The sequence below is a fragment of the Alosa alosa genome, chromosome 10 (genome assembly GCF_017589495.1).
Source record: "Alosa alosa isolate M-15738 ecotype Scorff River chromosome 10, AALO_Geno_1.1, whole genome shotgun sequence".
NCBI classification, from domain to species: Eukaryota; Metazoa; Chordata; class Actinopteri; order Clupeiformes; family Clupeidae; genus Alosa; species Alosa alosa.
In genome coordinates, this window is record NC_063198.1 from 10,334,375 (window position 1) to 10,355,910 (window position 21,536).

A 21,536-nucleotide genomic window follows, 5' to 3' on the forward strand; every position below is an offset into this window, starting at 1 on the left:
GATAATCTGGATAATCTTGATGTCTTTGTAATTGTGAGGTGTTTGTGAATGAAAAAGGGAACAGGAGACAGTGATTGCTCTATCAAGTTTAATCCTGTGAAATGTAAATAAGATAGGGTCTTATATAATTCTTTAAACCAACACAATGTATTTTATTTTACCTTAAAGTAATGGTTTCAAACTCATTTTATTGCCTCACTGACTTAAAATAAGAAGTTTCTGACAATGCCAGTGTGCAGAAAAAAACCTGGTATTGCACTGTGTAACGTTGTTGGTGCGGGTAGCTTCCTTTTGACCTTTTCGTGATCCTTTTTGTTGGTTGTTCGTAACTGAGTACCCCCTTAGCACTAAATGGGTGCCCAGTATATCGAAAACTGACAAAAAAGGGAATTCTTACAATATGTTACTTTAAGAGAACTCTTCTTTTTCCCAAGAGGAGAAAGAAGTTTTAAAGGTATTCTTAAAATGCATCATGAGAGTGATGCATTTCTGATAGAGTGTTCTGATAGAGTGATAGAGTGTAAACCACCAGGCTCTTAAGCAGTGAACAGCAGTGAGCAAAAAACTGAAACTGAACAGGGGATCAGGGGAAAATGCATCAAAGTATACCCCAATACATTTTGCTATTCACAGTAATGAAAGTGCATACAAATGTTACAAGTATATTTTAGCGTTTCAGTGTGGCAGCAATTGCATATCACAAACATCCAGACTCAAGTGAAGGAAAGAAAACAGATCCTGATCATCTAAGGTTTTCTGGGTATTTATTTTCATACTAAGGGCCACAGAACCTGGAAATGACCTGAAATGACCTGAATGGCAGTAAAGTTAGCATTTAGCTAGGCTTCTTATAATCATTCCATTACCTTAATTAGTTTGAAGTGAATACAGCATTTGTTTCATGCAACAACAAAACATACAAACAAATACTAAAGGTGACCTAATGTATACTGTCCCTTTATTGTATAACTTCTTCTCATTGGACAGCTGTTTGCACTTTTTTGTTAAATTAAAGAAGATATTTTTTTTTTTTTCTGATGTGCTGATGCCTTGACTTTCAGATTTGTTGGCATCAGAACATTTCCCAAAAATGTCCAAGAACTTGACTTAAAATATTTAAATGGTTAAGCACTAGAGAGAGACCACTATAGTGAACTTAACTGATATCAGCTATAAACTCGTTATCCTCCATTTCAGCCCTTGAGTAATTTTATGAGATTTCATACATTATAACCAGCACAGCACCAGTAAAGTACAATAAACCCATTTACAGAAATAACATTATAGACATCCAAATATATATACTTTGCTTGTTTTCATTTTATATCAACTTTATTGTCCATATATTAAGGATTAAACTATGACAGTGGTTAATATGAGAGGTACCACTCCTCTGCAAGCCACATAGTGCAATGAGCGAAGCATGAGGCGTGTTTTAGTGCAAATAAACCAACAAAATAGTCAAAAACTCCAAAGTTCCAATAACTCAAAACAGGCTAGCTTGTTCGAAGACCTATTACATCAAGTCACTTCTGTGAGGAGTGTGTATTTGAAACACCAGAACACTGTAAAGTGTTCAACTGTGTTCTAGTAAGACCAAGGTTTGTTACAAATGTCTGAGAAAGAAAATGGTGTGCCAAAAAAAAGCATTTAACCAAACTACCCTGTATTTACCTACAAACAGCTTGATACAGACGAATCCTATATTCATTGGTTTTATCTTAACAGAACATAAACAAGGCTCAGCATTAATCATCATTCCTATACATACATATTTATCTATTATCCATTACAGGGGTTAACCTGTACAAAATATATAAAAGTAAGTTACTTAAAAAGGATGGCATTTAAACAGGAAAAAAATGTTCTCAGACATGTTTTTGGTCTCAGAATAGTGTTATTTGTATAGTGAAATGGGGATTCTTGACTTCAACATATTTTTGATGATATAGACTTATAACTAAAGACTGATGAATTTTGAGATCAGGAGATGATCCAGTTACTGAACCATATGCCAAACTAGGTCTTTTAACAATCCCATAAGACATTATAGTTACCTTTTCAGCTAGACCCTAGCCCTCAAGTTTTACCTCATTATCTTTTCCCATCTCTCATGTGACCAACTCTCATGTCACCAACTATTTTAGTCTTTATCAACAACTTCTGAGCTGTAGAAATGACCATGGTGTTTTAAATGACACTGTAAATAATACCAAAACAAAACAAAAACAGAAAGCGCACACATCTTTAATCTCTGTAAGCATGATATTAATCATGTCTATACTTGCAGACTGTATATATTTACAAATATATAAATAAAAAGACGAAATGTGGTTAATTTTTTTTGTCTTTCATACTCTTCAAATTAATCCATGATGGTCTTTTATAACATAAGGGCAGGCAAAAATGGTGCTGTGGAACTTCTATGGGCTGCTCACTCCTCCCATCCATTCATCCATCCTTCCATCCGTCCATGTACCCATCCTTCACAAAATCAATCCATCCACTCATCGTTCTTGGTATCAGGTGGTGCTGTGGAACCTCTATGAACTGTTCCCTCCTTTCATTTTTTTCTTCATTCATCCATCTATCCATCCATCCTCTAAACAATCGATCCATCCACTCTGTTCTGTCTGTTCTTTTTGCCTTCTTTCAGGGAAAGAACTGTAAGTCTAGCTTAGGGGCCCACTCCAGGGCAGAGTTCACCACAGCCAGGGCAGCGGCGCCGAGAGCCACCGTGAGGCCCATGACCGCGAGCCGGACGAAGCGACGGGCCGAGGGCCGCACGGCCACCAGCGCTCCCTGCTTGGCGTCCATGGCGGGCGGACTCTGCTGCTGCTGCTCCCGCCGCCGTCGCCTCAACACGGAGTCCGGACGCTGCTGAGTGGACGCCAGCTCAAAGTCCTTAAAGGTGGAGGACGCCGTCCTGAAGAGAGGGAGATAACAATTTGTTATCAATTGCTCACAATTCAATCTCAAGCGATTGAAATTGAAATTCAATTTCAATCGCTCACAATTTGTTTGATCAAATGCCCTCTGGGAAGAGGTACAGAAGCCTGCGCTCCCGCACCACCAGACTCACCAACAACTTCATACACCAGGCTGTTAGGATGCTGAACTCTCTCCCCCCCTCTCCCCCCTCCACCCTCAGCTACATAACATCCTGGACTTTGGACCCACAATGGCTGCCTTGCACTACTCCACTTGCACTACTCCACTTGCACTACTCCACTTGCACACTTGCACACTTTTTGTTGTTGTCCTGAAAACACTTCTGCTGCTCTTACATAACTTGCACCACTATGCCACTTGCATACTTAGGTCAAACAGAACTACCTCAGCCATTTATTGGCCTGACTTTTGCACTATTATATTGACTGTCTACTGTATGCACAATTGCACAAATTCAACTCAAATTTTGCTGCTCTTATTTTCTTCATTGTATGTGCCTTCTTATTTTTACTTTTTATATTGTTTACTTGAATGTTGTTTGTCTGTGGACCTAATTGGTAAAATATGTCTTGTCTCCACCGTGGGGTAGTGGGAAACGTAATTTCGATCTCTTTGTATGTCTTGACATGTGAAAAAATTGACAATAAAGCAGACTTTGACTTTGACTTTGATAAAACCACAGCAGAGTGTTTAGATAAAAAGCGTGTGGTGTTGCACAGTACAGTATTGTAAAGTATGTACAGTATTAGTCAACTGTAGATAAAAGTGACACCAGTCAATGGAGTAAACAAGATATTTAAGGAAAGTCAGGAAAGTACGTTTGGCTCGTAGAACCTATCTGAAATAAAATTTTTAGAAAATCTCTCATAATTGGGAGGTAGAGTGGCCAAAATAGAACTGAATTGTAACTCTGTCATGGCAGCGAAAGTTAATATAAGCGCTAGTGTGTGAGATAGTAAAAATAGGAAACAATGGAAGAGAAATCAAACATTGGTAACGGAGTGTTCTGCTTCCATATTGGCGCCAGTGTGTGATGGGCTTAATCAGGTGCTCTGTGTGGTCTGTGGAGACGGAGTTTAGGTGTGTGCGGGGGGGCTCACTGTTGGCTCTGCTGCTGGGTGGCCTCGCGGGCCAGCTCAGACGGCGGGAATTGGACGAAGAGGTCTCCGGCGCGGCTGATGAGGATCTCGTAGGGCAGATCCTGAGGGATCTGGGACAGCAGGTGGTGCAGAGACGCCATGTCGCACTCACAGTCCAGAACCTCCTCCTCACGGTACAGCACAATCTACAGGGCACACAAGGAGAGAGGGAACGCTGTTAATCAACAGAACCGGAAATGGAAATAAAAAAAAAAGAACTCTTACGAGAACAACTTATTTCAGGTTATCCATGTAACCTGTCCAACTGTCAAACAGCAGCACGCTGGGTAGTAGATGTCTAATCAGGTGGAGAAGGAGGAGGGGTGGATCTGTGTTGCATCCTTCCAAGGGGGCTTATACACATAAAATGTTACATGATCTCCTAATCAAATTCTATATTATATATGTTGAAAACAGAAATGGTGAAGGTTGAAATTATAGAAATCAGTAATGCAAAGAAGACACTAACTGACAAAACATTCAACTTGCATTCACTGTCCCAGTGTACTCTTGACAATGACCAGTGCTGTGTCACCAGGAGTAACAACTGGTCTAAACAACGAGTGTGTTTAGCCTGTGTGATTAGACATCAACTACCCAGCGTGCTGTTGTTGGACTGTTGGACAGGTTACAGGGGTCAGGGCCAGTGATGGACAGCTGGCCATCAGTCGCCACCGTCCTGATTCTTGTTAAGTAAATCCCACCAGTTCTGATCCCTGTTAAGACATGAGTCAGCTGACCACTGGGTCTCAATCTGCCTTAGTAATGCTCCCACCCATATGACGGAGCAAAAGGTCATCCTATCAGTGACACGGCAGTTGCGTGACCTGTCAAATACTTAAGAAAGATCTTAAGATAATGCTAATGTGGTCCCATCCTCAGATGAGTTTAAGGCAAATGTCTTAAAATAGCATCTATGTCTTAACTATTTTAGATCAAAACAAGACAATATAAATCTTGTGAATCAAAGGATCCAAGGGGGGTTTAGCTAACCTGACTCTCGCCAGATGAATTTCGTTCCGCTTAGCTCCGCCTAGCTCCACTCACATCCATCTGGGATCTCTTCCGTTGAGAGTGATTTCGGCCCCAGATTTTATGGTAGAGCCAATCAGAACGCAGGGCGGGAGTTTCATAGATGTAACGTAGCGTAGAAGCGACTGTGAGACTGTTGTCAGCGTCACGGGTTGGCTTCGATGCGAGTGGTTGAAGTAGCACATCAATAGATGATGGACAAGTGGCTTATCCAATCATATGCAAGGATTTTTGATAAGGCCCAGCCTTCTGAAGCACCACTCCAATGGATCGATCCCAGATGGATGAGTGGAGCTAGGCGGAACGAAATTCATCTGGCGAGAGTCAGGTTATGGTTTAGCTGGACCTCTAAATGACATTAGAGGAAACTGCACTTACCACAGCAGCAAAATATATTGGCATTAAAGGGTGGCAGGCCAAGAAAAAGTCGTACAACCGCACAACATGGCGGAAGTCAGACAAGACATGACCAAACCAGGTGATGAGCCAGCTCAGGGCAAATATGGTGCCCACCTCCGCCCTAGAGAGAAACAGGAAGACGCGCACATACACACACACAGACACACACACACATAGAGACAGACACACACACACACACACACACACAGACACACACACACACACATAGAGAGAGACAGACACACACACAGAGAGAGAACACCAAACTTAGTACCCAACAGTGGTCAGACACAACATTCTCTATTAAACATGCTCAGCAGGGGGAAATGTGATTAGACAATAACAAACCCCTGGGTCATTACGTAAGGATGGCTAACTTCGTTCAGATATCATGTGGCACAAAATTGGTAAACTGCAGTGTGCTGCCCACAATACCAATCAATCATTCACTCTGATTCTTCACAGTTTCAACACATTACACACAAAGCACAGTCATCAAGACCAAAGCGTTTTGCAGCCTCTGCATTTTAAATCCAAGGGCTATTTCTGCTCCAACATCATGTTCCACTTATGAGGCAGATTTAACATCATTCAAATCAATAGACTGGACTAAATGCACTTACTGTTCCATGAAGTCGTGCACCTCAGGATTGACTCTGTCTATTATTGGCATCAGGTAGTTCAGTATGTGTTTAGTGTTATCCATGGTGGGGTCCATAAAATCCCTGTGTGAGCAAATAAAGATTAATTAATCACAGTCTGTTGTTCTGCTGTTTGTGGTACTGGGTAGATTAACTGTTCCACCTCAGTGCTCTCCAGCTACCAAAAACAGGGAAAACACAAACTAAATGAATACAGATCTAACAGAACTAAAGAGATTTATTTACTTACAGTAGTGCTAAGAAAACAAAGTACCTGAGACATCACCATTTCAACAGCATGCAACGTCACATTTACATAATGTTATGGTCTCAATTATTTTCGTTATATTCTGATGTTTTCATTCATTTTTTCAATCTTGATTGAATTTTTGCATTTTGGCAGCCTCCACACCAAGGTGTGGACATGAGTGTTGTGCATGCCCCTTTCCACATTTTATTACATTATATTTTGTTATTTTTAACAACCCCGCACACCAGCATCAAATTCTGCCAGCATCACCATGTCGATTACAATTCAGTTCTATTTTTGCACCACTCAATGAAATCCATTGTTTATCAGATGCTTGTTAGTTCATAAGTTTGGCGCCGATGTGCGTGGGCAAGCGACAGAAATTGTTGGTGCACTCATGTTGGCACATGCAGAGTGCTTTACACTCTCAAAAATCTTGGAGGTTATGATCGGACATTAATTCCTAGCCTTCCCAAACATACCATTTTAGTTAAGTTTAAATTTTTCAATTAATTTCAAGTTTTCAATGGTTCAGCGAGAACGTGTCTGTCTGAACATGTCTTCTGTCCTACAAAGTTTAGATTGGTTATGAATAATACTTTTCAAAATATGAATGCTCAGATAATATGTTTTTAGGGTGTACAAATACATATCAAGGCCTGAAAAAATATAAAGACTTGGAGGTTTTGTACAGAAATATCTTGAATTTCCCCTGAGGATCAATAAAGTATCTATCTATCTAATATCTTACAGGCTTTGGTTTTAGGACCCATTCGTGATACAGACAAGGTTTGAACTAAATCTGGGACGGTGCATTATTTTATGACATTATTTGATTCGACACAGAATGACCCCAATATCAACAAGAACAATGTAGGGTATGCCTTTTTTAGAAGAGAGGCTTTTGACCAATAAACCCTCAAAGGAAAAAGACCATTATATTCTGATGAACAGAAGTACTGTGCCATTTATATATTACTTGTTTGTTATAACAGTCTTAACCCTCACTCTACCCCCATTGAAATAAGAAATGAATGTAGAATGCAGAAAGGACAGCACAAGGTAATTTTGGCTTTACTTTAGTTAGGGTCTGGTTTCCTAAAGCTCTGGGGTTTATGTATTCCATTTGTCTTTCTCCCAGTGAGCAAATGTAATATGGCAAAATGTTTGTCTCCTGACCCTCTTCCCTACCCACTGGCCTGGAGCTCTACCTGAGGTGGTGTGTGGAAAGCTTCTCCACCAGGGCAGTGGCCAGCCGCTCTTCCAGGACCAACAAGAAGGTGACGACGATGTCATGGTAACCTTGGTAGTAGTGCAGCTGTGGGTTCTTTAGAAGCACACGCAGGATGATGTTAATCAATTCCTCCTGAAGCCCTTCCCTCTGCTCATCAGGCATACCTGTTACGGTGAACATGGGTCATGTTAGAACAACCTCAATTTAATGGTCACAAATGCATCACAAAATACACACACACACACACACACACACACGCACGCACGCACACACACATACACATACACACAACCTTAACCATGCACAATCACATAAACAATGAAATACAAAGCACTACATCTACATTTTACACAGATTATACTTTAGCAGAGTGGTTAAAGCAACAGATTTCACAAAACAGAGTTTTCTCACCAACCGGTGGAAGCTGGAATGTGTTTGTTGGTATAACGAGCTAAAATAAGTTTCGCTATAAAGGCTTCAGTAATTAATGAAATCATGGTACTAAGAAAAGAATTCAGAACACAAAACGACTTTGCAATTAAGAACTGAAAACCAAGTCAAACACTTTTGGATTAATTAGAGATTCAGTAGAGAAACTTCAAAGACTTCAAATTCTTGGCATGCCAAGACAACAATAATGCCCATTCTAACACCCTGCTTACACATGCAATAGTAATGCCCACTCTAGCACCCTGCTTACATTCTCAAGACACTGAGAGTGCTGTGCTCACATGAAACTCACTGACCTGGGGGAAATCGGCGAAGGGATCGTTGGACATCCAGCAACACCTGGTTGTAGTCCTTGTTATTCTCTCTGTCTACTTCCTCTGTAGACATAGACAATTCAGTAAATTCAGTGAGAAAACTTAAAATCAAATTTGTTGAATTGTGTTCTTTTATTTATTAACAACACAGGACAAACAATAGATATCAACTGGGAACAAATAATTATATCCATCCCTGTTTAAATCTATGATTTAAAAGTTTAACACAGTCATTCAAGTCCATTAACAGGTCTTATGATCTAATGCCACTAAATCAACATTGCTATTACATTCTACCTACTAATGCAAAAGGACCATAACAGCACACAGATAGGGTGTGGTGAAAAAGTGCCTGACTAACCGAGTTGCTCTGGGATGTTTTCCAGGTGAACATTGAGGAGCCAGGGCCATACTTTGCAACGGATCTCGTCTGTGAGCAGACCCCCTTCGCTGATGGCCATCCGCCGCAGGGCTGCCACGTCCACTGGCGTCACGCTCAACGCCTGGGTGATCTCAGCCACCTTTTTCTTCCTCTTCGACTCCGCATCTATCCAAACCATCACAATTGTTTATACTCACAGCACTGCAGCACTGTGGTCATTATCAGCTTTGCCAAACACCAAGAAGGTGGTGCTGGCTCATCTGTCATCCTCCAATGGTGCTACACAGGTTGCTTTTTTGCGACTCAGTCGATTGCTAAAGAAAAGTTACAACAGCCTTTCAGAAATGTGGCTAATCCTTAACCTTTATCCCACAATTGCTGGAGCAATTCCTTCACACTGTGTTAGCAATTGGCTTTCCAACTAGGGAAATGAGAGAAAAGTTCAAGTAGTCTACAGCTGTTCCTATTAAAAAAAAACACACACACACACACACACACACACACACACACATTCTATACCCACACTGTATTGTATAACAGAATTCAACATTAACAACAAAACATTATATTCCATTAGGAATACAATTTTGACTGTGAATCATGCATTGTAAAATCCAAGAATTAAAAAAGAATTGCTTTGCTCTGGTTGCTCTGGCAATCTGCAGGAACTCACGACCTGATCCTTTGAGTCAGTCAATCACTCACACTTACACACCCACCCACACACACTGCAAGATTAAGCTACAAGCTTTGCAATGGGGCCCAACAAAAATATGGGACCGGCCATTATTTGACTGATTGAGGTTAATCAGATGTAACCAGTTGTGGACTGATGTCATGTCAAAAGTCCATATCCGACTTTCATATTTCAGTAGCTTGAGAATATATGTTGTCTCCCTTTCCACGCAATGATCACTTCTCTAATAATATCATTATCTAGTCAACTGTCAAATATGTTGGTACACAACAGAAATTAAAAGCTGCTTAAGATACAATAAACACTGTGTTGGCCACAGCAGCAGCTTCGTACAATCAGCGTTAGCTATTTACATGAGAGGGCTACACAGACCGTTTAGCGAGATCTTAGCTTATTCGTAACTTATTTCAAATGTAACTTTCCAAATATAACTGTAAATAGGACTGGGAGAACCTAAGTACCCGAACTATTTGCTTGCCAAAACCATAACCTTACCGTTATTAGGGCTAGCGTTAAAACATCCCCACCTTGTTTATCTATTCCATTCAAGGGAGAGGACGCGCCGACACTTCTGGATTTTTTCAAGTTCATATTGTCGTCATTGCAGCTGGTCTGGCATATTTCGTTCACTTCCTCCAGAACTGAGTGACATTAGAAACAGACCATCTCGAACCAGCAACCTTGATTAGAAGACACAATGTGTTAGCATCATCGTCTGTCTATGAGATGATTATAGGCCACATCGGAGGTGCCTACATGAGCTAATGTTAGCTAGGTAGCGAGCTACGTCATTGAAACTAGCTATTCTTCATGCAAAATAAATCCAATTATGTTGGTTGGAGGCTTGAAATGATACCTACAAGAACCTGGTGCCACAAAATTATAACTGCATTCAAAATGTCCACATCTGTCCTACATGGTTCAAATAATAGTGGATGGTTGTAATTCTGTTCAGTTGCCCTGACTGATGATGCAGAAGTAAAAAATAAAACCATTGTATTCTGGGACATTGAGTTTTATTAGGGAATATGTGATCAGCTATGAACATTTTAGTTCAAAAATCAGCCTTGCTTTTACCCCAACTCAAATATATACTATTATAGTAAGTCTTCTAAATGAATGTTTTATTTATTGAGATAGGTCGACTAATTTCGATGTGTAATTTGTACAGAGGTTGTGAGATAGGACTTTTAAGACATAGCTCAAGACTTTTAAGGTGATAGTTTTACCATTTTTGTTTTACCATTACCCGGAAGTAGTTTTGGGGAATGCTAGTTGCTTATTTGACGTTGGTGACAAAAAACAAGGGCAGGCACGACAGCTTAGAATAAAATACGTTTTAAAAAATCATTTTTGTAAGAAGGATATCATTGCATGTCATTCTAACGCAAGTCTCCCCTCACCCGTAGTTTACGTCGTATTGTTATGTGATCTTACTGAAATGGCTACATTTTATGTCATCTGTTGAGGTGGATATCTGAACCTCCAGTAGAAGCGGAAGGGAAAGATACATTGTATCATTTCTCATCTCCACATAAGGAAAAAAGTGAGTTGCCTGATGTTGGGTGCACTTTAGCACGCATTGCTATTTTTGTTACGCAAAACTTAATGTTGTCTGTGCGTATGTGGCGTTTCTTTGGAAAGAATAGTCTGCTCCTGTCGCGTTGGCCGCCGTCAAGCTAAGTTCATGGTGCGAGTTTTGTCGTGCTAATTGTATGCTTGCTTGTTCCTCTTCGCTTTCATGCAATGAAATGCTGCTCCACAATGTCCAAAAACAGACATCATAATCGTGAGCATTTTAATTTGCAACTTACGATTAAAATTACTCTTCTCTGTTGTAAAAGGCTAGTAGCTAGCCATACGAACATTCCTCAAAATGTCGGAATAAATCAAGGGCCCATTCAATTAAATTGACATCTCGTATATTAAAATTTAGGAACTTGCATCAGCGTGTAAATGTTGTATGTTGCAGTTGGCTTGGCAGCTGAGCAATTAGACTACTCGTTTGTACAGATCAGCTAGGCTATGTTCAGGACATTCACTTACTCCATCCTATCTGTTGTTGGATACTTGTTCTTAGAGTTTTTTCCCTACTGGTCATGATAGCTGTTCTTATTTAAATGTTTTTCTGGTATAGGCTGCATAATATTTTAATAAGTGTCTTTTATGTGTAGGGCATCATTCTCCTATTATACAACATTATGGATGCATGTGTCTTGGACAATTCTGGATGATTAGGCACTGCTACACTTTGAGTAGTCGATTATACGTTATTTGTGATGAACCAAACTATTCACCAGCTTATCATTATGATTAATTTGACTGATGACTGATTAAACCGTGAAGGTTAACATCTGAAATTTTATTGTTTAACTGCTGTCTAATATCTATAATGTAATCTTTATTCATGGCAGGTAAACCATAAGATGAGGCCAGAAGAATAGTCTGCTTGAAGGTGACCCTTTGCCATGTTAGAAATAGTGACAAGGATTAAGAAGAAGAGCTGTACACTTTTCACTGCAGACAGAGAGCACAGGTTTAAGGCCAGTGCCATGGGCCTCAACCAAGATGTCTATTTGACCTGATTGCCTGCTATAGATGAAGGGGAACTGGTGGTAATGGTGGATCCCTGAAGTGTTTCGTAATTAAAAAAAAAGAAATAAGAGACCTGGTGGAAGACTTTTGACCGTGATGGATGACAACGCAGGCGATTATAAAAAGCCATTACATCCTACGTCTGCGTTCACTGCAGGAGAGTCAGGGGACCCGGGGTTGAGAAATGACTTGGCGCCCAAGGAGGCACTCGCTGGCTCCATCTTGTCCGAGTCCCTGCCCAGTGAGGAAATGGGATACGGAGAGGAGTTTGAGGAGGTGGAGGTAGAGAGGCCAGAGACTGAGCCATTGGACAGCTCGGTCACTGAGGCTCCTCCGGTGCAGGTCCATCTGGATGATGCTGATGACACCGAGGAGAACAGTGAGCCAAGAGATGGAGGAGACTCCCCGCTGAAGGATGAAGAAGGGGAGGAGGATTCTGAAAAAGATGAGACTGGCGAGATGGAAGGGGATGCTGATGACGAGCATCAGAGGAAAGAGGCAGGGAAGGAGCCTAGGATGAACGGAGAGTCTGGCTCCCGAAATTCAGGGTCTGGAAAGAGAGCGCGGTCCAGGAACAGCGGATCCTCTTCCACAGCAGGTGACCAAGCCTTTGTGACGCCCTCCTCTTCCCTCAATAAGCCGTCCCTCTCCTCCTCTGGGGGTGGGAGGCACAAGCAGGCCCGGCGGAGGAACCATCACCACCATCAGGGTCGGCCTCGCAGGCAGACCGGCTCGCAGTTCATCATGGCCATCAAGGACATCATGTCAGAGTCCATCAGCCCCTGGTGCATGTCCTGCATACACATGGTGGTGGAGCTCATCGTGTCAGTGGCCCATCACTGTGGACTGGCCGTGGAAACGGGGAGCCTGGCCGTTTATGACTTTAGTTCACGCTTCCTGCACCGGGTCACAGATATCCCCGGCCTGAAGCAGGACGCCAGGCGGGCCCTCGCCTGGACCCAGTGCACCGGCGCTGCACTGGTGGCATGGACTAGCCAGATGACCGGTCAGGTGTGGCAGACTTCCACTTCCTGTTTCAGACTCTTCTGTGCCATAGTGATCCTTGCCACACGATGGGCCAAGTGCTCTCTGGGAAGGCTCAGTGGGGGTCGAGCCCCGCAGTGGTGGGAAGCCCTGCAGAACTCGTGGGTGTGGAGGAAAGCCGCAGCCCTGTTTGAGAGATGTAGCGGATTGTTCAGGAGAACGAGATCTCAGGGGGCAGGGTCCTCTCCAGAGTCGCCCAACGAGGCGAGAGGCCAGCCGGGGCAGGAGCTGGAGAGGCTGCTGTCTCTCGCTCAGATCCCAGAGGAGGAGCTGGACCCCTTCGCTGTGCTCGGGGTGGAGGCAAATGCCACAGAGTCTGAGCTCAAAAGGGCCTATAGACAGCTGGCTGTACAGGTGGGTTTAACTACAAAAAGCTGTAGTTGTGTAGTTGCAGTTCTTCAGTCTCCTTGTGTATTTGTGAAACTTGTCATTATAAATAAAATCCTATTTGAAATGAATTAATATTAAGACCCTACAAACTGAACTGAGACTATGATTACTGTTGACTATTGAGACTGTTGAGAGATGAAACTATTGATAATAGTTTATCTAGGTTCTTGCACAAAGAATAACAAATTGTAAGGATACCATTTAAATAACTCTGGTGAGAAAAGATGCAAAAAGCAGCCATCAAGTCTTTCCTCCTTTTCTGCATTTTAAGTTGTGAAGAGCAGCTTCTAAAATGTTGATGTATAGCATATTTAGTCTGTAGAGTCATTCACATCATTCTCAGTATGTCAAACTGTGTGTCTCTGTATCAGATTTCATCTGATCAGCAGAGCAGGTAAGCAGGGCAGTGTAGAGCAAAGACATGCTGTTAACGAATACTTCCTGGCTCAGGTCCATCCAGACAAGAACAAGCACCCGCGGGCAGGAGAGGCCTTCAAGGTGCTCCGGGCAGCGTGGGACATCGTCAGCAACCCGGAGACGAGACGAGAATATGAGCTGTGAGTGCGCCCGCACAGTTTGTCTCTTTACTCTGCATACCGAGCCTCCAATGTGCCACAGAGGGAATGTTCTTTCTTTATACATACATTGAAAAAGAACAAATGGGGTGTTTTATGGCTCCATTCCTTTAAACATTTATCAGGATCACTCTTGTCTCTTTTTCACTCTTTATTTGGTCATCTTAGTGGTGCAGGCATGTTGTTTCTTTTATTAGTCACAGATTTAGTGTTCTTTAGGCCCGGGCTACATCGGATCCGCAACTGAAGCGCTCTGTTCTCGTAGTGTAAAAATAGTTTTAGAAGACTGCTCTAATTTTTTTCTAACATACACGCTGCTATCACATCTGGTATAGCCTGTTCAATTGATTATAGTGGAAACTAATAGTTGAAGCAGACGCTCACTGAACGGAGCGATTCGGTTATGTGCCTGGTCTAGCCTCTGTAACACTCGCATTTCAGATGATGTCAAATCCTTTGTGAAATTGTTTGGGGACTTCCTAAAGCAGCCAAACCTCTCAGTGTCAACATGAAAGCAATCATACCCAACAACTTGGCCTACATATACAACAGAGCAACAAAACTTAGCAACAGCACAACAAACACAAAACAATGAAGAGACACAGGTCTTAAAGTTCTAGTGCACTGTGCTGGAATTCAGGCATGGGCTGAGTCAGTTAAGATTTGAAAACAGATGTTATATGTTGCTGTTTTAGGCACACAACTATTCCTTGTTTAAGGCCTCTGTTGTAGTTAATTGTGCATCTTCTCTAGTCTGTGTTGAACTGAACTATGCCCATGACACATCCATGGGTCTTAACAGTGGATTCTAGCATGCCAGATGCACCTCCCTCTATACCCTTGATGTAATTGTAATTGGGTAATTGTGGCTTTTCTCTTATCACAGGAAGCGAATGGCTGCCACTGAGCTCTCTAAGTCCATGAATGAGTTCCTGACCAAGCTGCAGGATGACCTGAAAGAGGCCATGAACACCATGATGTGCACCAAGTGTGAAGGCAAACACAAGTGCGTCCACACAGCCCTGACCACACGGAGCCCTACACACTCCACACAGCAAGCCCACTGTCTGACCTTCCACACTGCCAACTCCAATACAACATAACAGTGGCACAAAGTTCAGAATGGTTGAACTTGTTGAACTTTGATCGTGGTATGCTGTGGCAAAATAATATTTGCACTGAGCCCAGCGACCAGCACAACAGAAATCATTTTGTACCTTAAAAGGCCTCAATAGTAAGGGAGTATTATTTAACAATACAGTGGGAACATTTTCATTGAAAATGCATATCTGCAGTTCAGTAAGGACTGACACTTGGGTCACAGTACGAAGTGTGGTGAGAATTACAAATGACGTGGAAGCAAAACCGAAACTGAGATGTGTTAAGAAAGGGAGACGTTCCCAGGTTTATTACAAGCCGGCTCGGAGGAGAAACATGAAACAAGTTGCCTCAAGTCACCTCACGAACCTTGTCCGTCACAGCCTTATATCTGTTAGTAGGTTCTTTGTCTACTCCAGTGGAAAAGTTCAGACACGCCTCGGACATATGCGTGCTTAATTGGCACGACCACCTATGGTGAAGTCTGGCATAAGACAAAAGCTGGGTCGTTGTACATGACAAAAGACTTGATTTGCAAATGGTCGAGGCGCGTCTTCACTAGGCACAATCTTCAGTTAATGCAAATATGAAGCAGACAGACTGATGAAGTTAGTCACATTTGTATACAGTATGTTCTTACAAATAATTTTTTACTACAGAAGTATTGAGAGAAATATTTAAATGTAAGCACAAGTGCTTCAAAGGGGGAAAAAACCTAAATATTACCATTGAAGATCTTGTAGAGCTATGAAGCATGCACATGTTGTATAAGTGTACAGAGGCTGTAGATTTGGTTCTGTTTTGGAACACAGCTCTTCCATCTTCTGAGTGAGCACTAAATCCATTGCTTTGGCTTTGCATCTAAGGCATGCTAGCAGTGGAGTTGATGGAGCTACATTTCGGAACTTAGTGTGTGGTACTATGCCACAAATAGCCCAAAGCATACAGAAAGCCATTATTTAGAACAGTTACTGGGATGAGAAGCCCAGATGGTGTCTGCTGCTACAGTCAGTTAAGCGGTAGACATGCAAAACACTTGTCAAGTGATCATTTTATCATATGTGGTTCTGTGTTCATTGTACTCTCATTCTCTGTGTATCTCATAAAAAAATTGAGCTCTGAGTGTTTGCACAAGCTGCAAAGAAGCCTTTTAAAATTCTGAATTTGCCCTTAGATATCAATGACTGAAACCCATTTAGTCCTGACTACTAATGGCCTCTTGTGCTTGTGTCACTGTTACGAAGTTATAAAGTGTACCGAAGGCACATGTTGACATTCCTGTTATCTCCTCATCTCTTTCTCAGAAAAAAGAACGATATGCTTTTGTAAACAGCGACTGTACCATTATGGTTCACCGTGATGGCAGTACCCCTGTTTACTTTGTCGGCCCCTCCATCTATCAACATTTCTTTCATCACTCTCCCTACAAGCTGTACTGTAGGTGCACATGTCTAATTTCTTTCTGTCGGTCTTTGCCATGGTCTGTGCAGGCGCTTTGAGATGGACCGGGACCCCACCGAGGCCCGCTTCTGTGCTGAATGTAACCGGCGCCACGGTGCGGAGGAGGGAGACCTGTGGGCCGAGTCCAGCATGCTGGGACTACGCATCACCTACTTTGCCTTCATGGATGGAAAGGTGTACGATATCACCGGTAAGATGTCTGAAGGCACAAGATGGCCTCTTACTAGTCACTGTATTCTGTTCACTGATCTTGCTTTTGAACGATGTATATGGGGTCCTCTAATTTCAGTGATACACATGAGTAGTATCTTTACTTTTATGCCTGATACAACACAAAAAAATAACATGTCTGACCTTACTCTATTAAGAGATGCATATGTATGTTTTTGCAGCATTTTAAATATGGCAGTCAATGTTCATCAAGCCTACACACTATGCATTTCGGTTAAAAGGTTAAAAAGATATGGGGCCCTACTTGAATGCCATGCAAAGTGCAACGTCTATAGTCTAAAGCTTGCTTAATAACTATGCAAAATCTATTTACAAATGTAATACCACAAGAAAGATCCTAAGCACAAACAGTGGTGGGTCAGCTAAAAGCTATCTCCCGCCATACGATGCCGTTAGTTCATGCACAAGAACTTTGCTTTTAGACTTTGCACTTTACCCAGCATTAAATTCGAGTTTTGGGTGTTCAGTGTTCGAGGCCTGCGCCAGCATAATAACTACAATCACTGCATCTATTGTTCAGCCTCTCTTCCCACAATACTTTGTCTTCAGTTGATATGCTCAGTCTTTTCCATCTTCTCCCCAGAACTAAAACAAAATTCCCCTCTCAGATTTTGTTCATGTCACACCCTGCAGGTTATCCAAAGCAGTAGTTTTCTTCTGGTTTTGTTCTCTGACCGATTACTTTCTCTCCGCAGAGTGGGCAGGCTGCCAGCGCATAGGGATCTCCCCTGACACACACAGAGTGCCCTACCACATCTCCTTTGGCTCCAAGACCAACAGCAGCAGCGCCACCCGCCAGAGGTAGCCATCTCCATCCTGTGCATACTGTGCATCCAGTACAGACTGCAGGGAAATATTCAACAAGTTATTGTCTGTGTTCATCGCAAAATGATTTTGATTCAATTCAATTCCATTCAATCTTTATTTCAGACAGCACAGGAGGGTCACAGCATATAAAATATTTAAATAAATGGAATAAAATAAAATAAATCATCTCATAGCACTAGTAAAAGTGAAACATACTTTGGAAATGGAACATTTGTTTTGTAAAGGCCACTGTGATGTGAAGGCACTGTGATAAAGCAAAACAATGTAAAGCAAAAAAAACACACACACTGTTGTCCTGATTTGTTCATTGTGTCTCACAGACCCTCAGAGCATCCCCCCGGCCCTAGCTCACCTGCGGACCTGCAGGACCTCTTCAATCGCATCTTCCAGGGAGGGGGTTCCCCCAGCGACATGGCGGCCAACGGCGGGTTCTTCCCCACCGGATCGCCACCCCCAAACCCTGCTGCTGGGCCAGGCATGGGTGCTAGTGGACCATTTCCAGGACCATCTCCCCAGAGCGGCTTCTTCCCCCACGGGCCACATCGAGCCGAGCCCAGCGAACACTGGACCGAGGCGGGCAAACACCCGCGCCGCCGGAAGAAAGTCCGCAAGCCCTTCCAGCGCTGAGCTGCCCAGACTCACAATCCACCGGGGGGGACAGCTTTCCGATAATGGCCATGTTGTTTGCGTCCGGGGGTTGGGTTTGTGTTTCTGGTAACCCCACCAACCTTACCAACATGCACACACACATACACACTCACAAACGATCCCACCTCCCCCTGTTTGGGGTCAAAGGATGAACTCTGCAAAGCATGTGTGGAGCTTTGGGGTTGTTGACGTTGATGGTGATGCAGAGATGGATCAAAAGCCAGTTGAAAATAAAGAGGCTGTTGTGGGTATGAAGATGATGATGCTCAAGTGTAATTTTATCAAATCTGAAGTGATGTGCTTTGTTTTGGTTTTATTCTCAGTCACAAAACATATATCACTGCTGTGAGAATTTTTTTTTCTGTTGCAAAGATGAAGGTTGATTTTGATAACGCCATTGGTTTTCCTCACTTGTAGTTTGCCATTTCACAGTTCATAATGAAGCTGATTTTGTAATATTTTGGGTTAATTTAAAAAAAAAAATATATATATATATATACTTTTTAGTATAGTACTGTAAGAACGCTAGCTGCTGCAGCCTCAGGGATGGTAGATGTGGATCCAGACCATTATTGGGTTGGGTGACAGGGGGAAGATGTGTGAATTCTTGGAAGGTCTTTAGAACTTTATGGAATTCTGAAGAGTGTAGAATTTGCCTGAGGATGGTTTGCTTCTTTCATAGCCCTAAAGACTCCCCTACTCTTTCTCATAAAGCCATTCTTGAGAATCTGCGCCTGCTTCTTATGGACAAAAAGAAGTTTAGTCATAGAAGCTTGTGTTGATGGTCCCATATTATATTTTTTTAAATAATGTATCATCACTGTTGGAAGAAAGGCTCATATTTCCAGGTGAACAATAACATTACCTTACATTACAGATTTCTAACACATTATCAGATTCACTCTTTGCTTTTTGGTCGAACCTTGAATAGTTTAATAATAACCTGTCAAGATCATTGTTGGTCAAATTGTTTTGCACTACTTTTTTCTGTCACTTTCTTGGAAGTGTTGCTTAAACCAGAAAATATGTATATTTTTTTGCTTTGATCATTTTTATGTCTAGATTTTGTTTTCTATTTATTTCTGCAAGCACAGTTCCATATTATCATCCATCACCCCCCAGTTGTTTGTGCTTTGGCAGAAATAATATTTTGTGAAATGATTTTAGCTGGTATACAGTGGAACCACTGTGAACCAGGTATTACACACTTATCATATCAGACATGACACACTTTATGAGTGAAGAGGGTAGACGAGCCAGACGAGATTCTGATGTGTTGTCAGACAACAAAGCTATATTGGTTTTTAAATGCGTCTTTTTGTGGCAGGAGGGAAAGAAAGATTTCCAAAGGCTGGCAAAGTGGCCTCAGGAGTAACAGAGCCAATAAATGTTAGACTTTAAAATAATGATCTACAAACAACAGAAGAGTCTCGATAGTAAATGATGCATTGCACCATTTATGTGAAAATGGAGATATGATGTTTCCAGCCAACAGTGATGGTATCACTAAGAACAGTACAGTGAGAGTCTGATGTGGCACTTAACACTTTGATGGGGATTTGGTTGTTGTGCACTGATCAGCATTAGTCATTTTGATGGAGAGTCGAGTGGCTTCCTGTTGTATGGAGCTTGGTTTAATTTCTGGCGTGTCTCATGGTTCTCATGCAAAACTTATGGTCCCATTTTCCATCCCCATATTCAAAATAATCCTCTTTTTGCAAGCACTAGCACGCCAGCTTTCCAGTCTTCTACATTTTTAAGAGCTAACTCTTGGGTTAACTATTAGTCCAAGGAATGACTACAAGTACAGTACGTTTTCCGTGGTAATCTAATAAGAAAAAATGTCTTGTTAACAAACACAGTGCTCCCTGATTGCAGGAGTGGACAGTATGATAAATATTCTCCAGAAAACATTCTCGTCATTCATTCAGTGGTATTCCCAAGCTACGCTGCATTACTGCCTTCGTCTCTTCCTTTATCACCAAATATCACAGAGTCACGCCTCACGCGGCCCACACAAGGCAAACTCTTCTGCGCTTGTTTGCATTGCCTGAAAAGAGACCAAGAGAGATGGATGGTCCTACTGCAAAGCCTCAGTATTAAGCAATGGTTAATCCTCAAATCTTGAACAGATTTCTTTTTATTGAGCCTCACTTTAGATTTTTTTTTTTTTTGTTTAACTCATGTTGATTGATGGTTTCTTCTCTTAATTGTTGTTATTAGTTGTTAAACAGTTGTGGTTGGGCCTTGTTTGAGCAGGAAGATGGTTTTGTTTTGTTAAACATGTTAATTTGTGCTTTGAAGTCAAAGGGTGTTTGCAATTTAATTTTCCTTTGAATATGATTATTAGTGATTATTTCCAGTTGCAGGAGTTGCAATGCTAAGCGGTTTGGATGCTCATGTTGACTGAAGAATGTAACTATTTGTCTAGATGGTGAAGTGAGTTAGGCTTGTGTAGGAGAGAACCTCCCAGAAAACCTGATTTTTTTAGGTAATGTTATATGCAAAAAAGAAATACATCGCAAAAAATCTGTTTTGACAATCATTAGGATTACAATGTGCAGGACACTGGTTCATTTGTCTTTTGTTTGGCATGACATGGGATGAGTTTTACTACAGTTGCTATTGAAAAAAAGAGTCTCAGTTTTATTTTATTTTTTTTGCCTTTTTGTTTTCATAGTAAAGTTGATTTCCTACACATTTGAGTCTGTGTATGACTTTTTGCTAACAGAAAATATTCACACAAATTGAATAGGCTGCACGGTTATGCAGGTCCACTGATACCCAGACGAACTTGGGTTTAGGCAGGAATGAAACATGCACCAATCAGTTTCTCTCTCAGTGCGTATCCACAGTGGGAAGTAATGAAGCCGTGCTGCCTGTCTCATGATCACAACATAATGTTTCCACACTAGGTAGTCTTGTTTTTTGTTTTCAATTTCCAAACACTGTTCCCCACGTGATAATTTTGAACTGGAAAGTTCACCTCATCTTTAACTTTGGTACAGGATCAGAATAATGTGTACCTTGGCTTGCACAAAAATACACATCATTCTCAAAATATACGTTACCACACAATTATTTGGAGGTCTGTTACAACCATATGAGAACTAAGCTGACATTGAGTTTAATATAAACACAAAAATGCTTCATACATAATCTTTTTGTAAATTATA

General features: G+C 41.7%; 2 protein-coding genes across 3 annotated transcripts; one reads left to right on the forward strand and one right to left on the reverse strand.

Moving 5' to 3' along the window:
* Nucleotides 1-747: 747 nt before the first annotated feature.
* On the reverse strand, nucleotides 748-10,481 carry tbc1d20 (TBC1 domain family, member 20). 2 transcript variants are annotated; one of them, XM_048254991.1, is made up of 9 exons: nucleotides 10,351-10,481; nucleotides 10,018-10,170; nucleotides 8,773-8,958; nucleotides 8,394-8,474; nucleotides 7,625-7,811; nucleotides 6,146-6,247; nucleotides 5,502-5,643; nucleotides 4,053-4,237; nucleotides 748-2,926 (listed from the first exon to the last, which is right to left on the reverse strand). In XM_048254991.1, exons 2-9 carry the CDS (start codon nucleotides 10,079-10,081, stop codon nucleotides 2,653-2,655), a joined length of 1,221 nt encoding a protein of 406 aa, XP_048110948.1. In that variant the 5' UTR covers nucleotides 10,082-10,170; nucleotides 10,351-10,481; the 3' UTR covers nucleotides 748-2,652. The 2 variants fall into 2 exon arrangements, with proteins under 2 accessions (XP_048110948.1, XP_048110949.1); XM_048254992.1 differs by lacking the exon at nucleotides 10,351-10,481 and having other exon boundaries at nucleotides 8,773-9,107; nucleotides 10,018-10,168.
* A 264-nt stretch (nucleotides 10,482-10,745) lies between these two features.
* On the forward strand, nucleotides 10,746-21,058 carry dnajc14 (DnaJ (Hsp40) homolog, subfamily C, member 14). The gene is made up of 7 exons (XM_048254241.1): nucleotides 10,746-11,036; nucleotides 11,905-13,483; nucleotides 13,970-14,076; nucleotides 14,981-15,100; nucleotides 16,683-16,843; nucleotides 17,580-17,685; nucleotides 18,033-21,058. The coding sequence occupies exons 2-7, from the start codon at nucleotides 12,182-12,184 to the stop codon at nucleotides 18,337-18,339; spliced, it is 2,103 nt and encodes a 700-aa protein (XP_048110198.1). The 5' UTR covers nucleotides 10,746-11,036; nucleotides 11,905-12,181; the 3' UTR covers nucleotides 18,340-21,058.
* The last annotated feature ends 478 nt before the right edge of the window (nucleotides 21,059-21,536 follow it).

Bases quoted from the DNA above. Each gene is read 5' to 3' on its own strand.
- tbc1d20 (XM_048254991.1), bottom strand. From the start codon at position 10,081: ATGAACTTGAAAAAATCCAGAAGTGTCGGCGCGTCCTCTCCCTTGAAT. The intron at 6,248-7,624 runs GTAGAGCTCCAG...TTGCTCACACAG, and splicing joins CTTTCCACACACCACCTCAG to GGATTTTATGGACCCCACCA. The intron at 4,238-5,501 runs GTAAGTGCAGTT...TGTGCCCTGTAG, and splicing joins CAATATATTTTGCTGCTGTG to ATTGTGCTGTACCGTGAGGA.
- dnajc14 (XM_048254241.1), top strand. From the start codon at position 12,182: ATGGATGACAACGCAGGCGATTATAAAAAGCCATTACATCCTACGTCT. The intron at 13,484-13,969 runs GTGGGTTTAACT...TTCCTGGCTCAG, and splicing joins ATAGACAGCTGGCTGTACAG to GTCCATCCAGACAAGAACAA. The intron at 15,101-16,682 runs GTGCGTCCACAC...TGGTCTGTGCAG, and splicing joins AAGTGTGAAGGCAAACACAA to GCGCTTTGAGATGGACCGGG.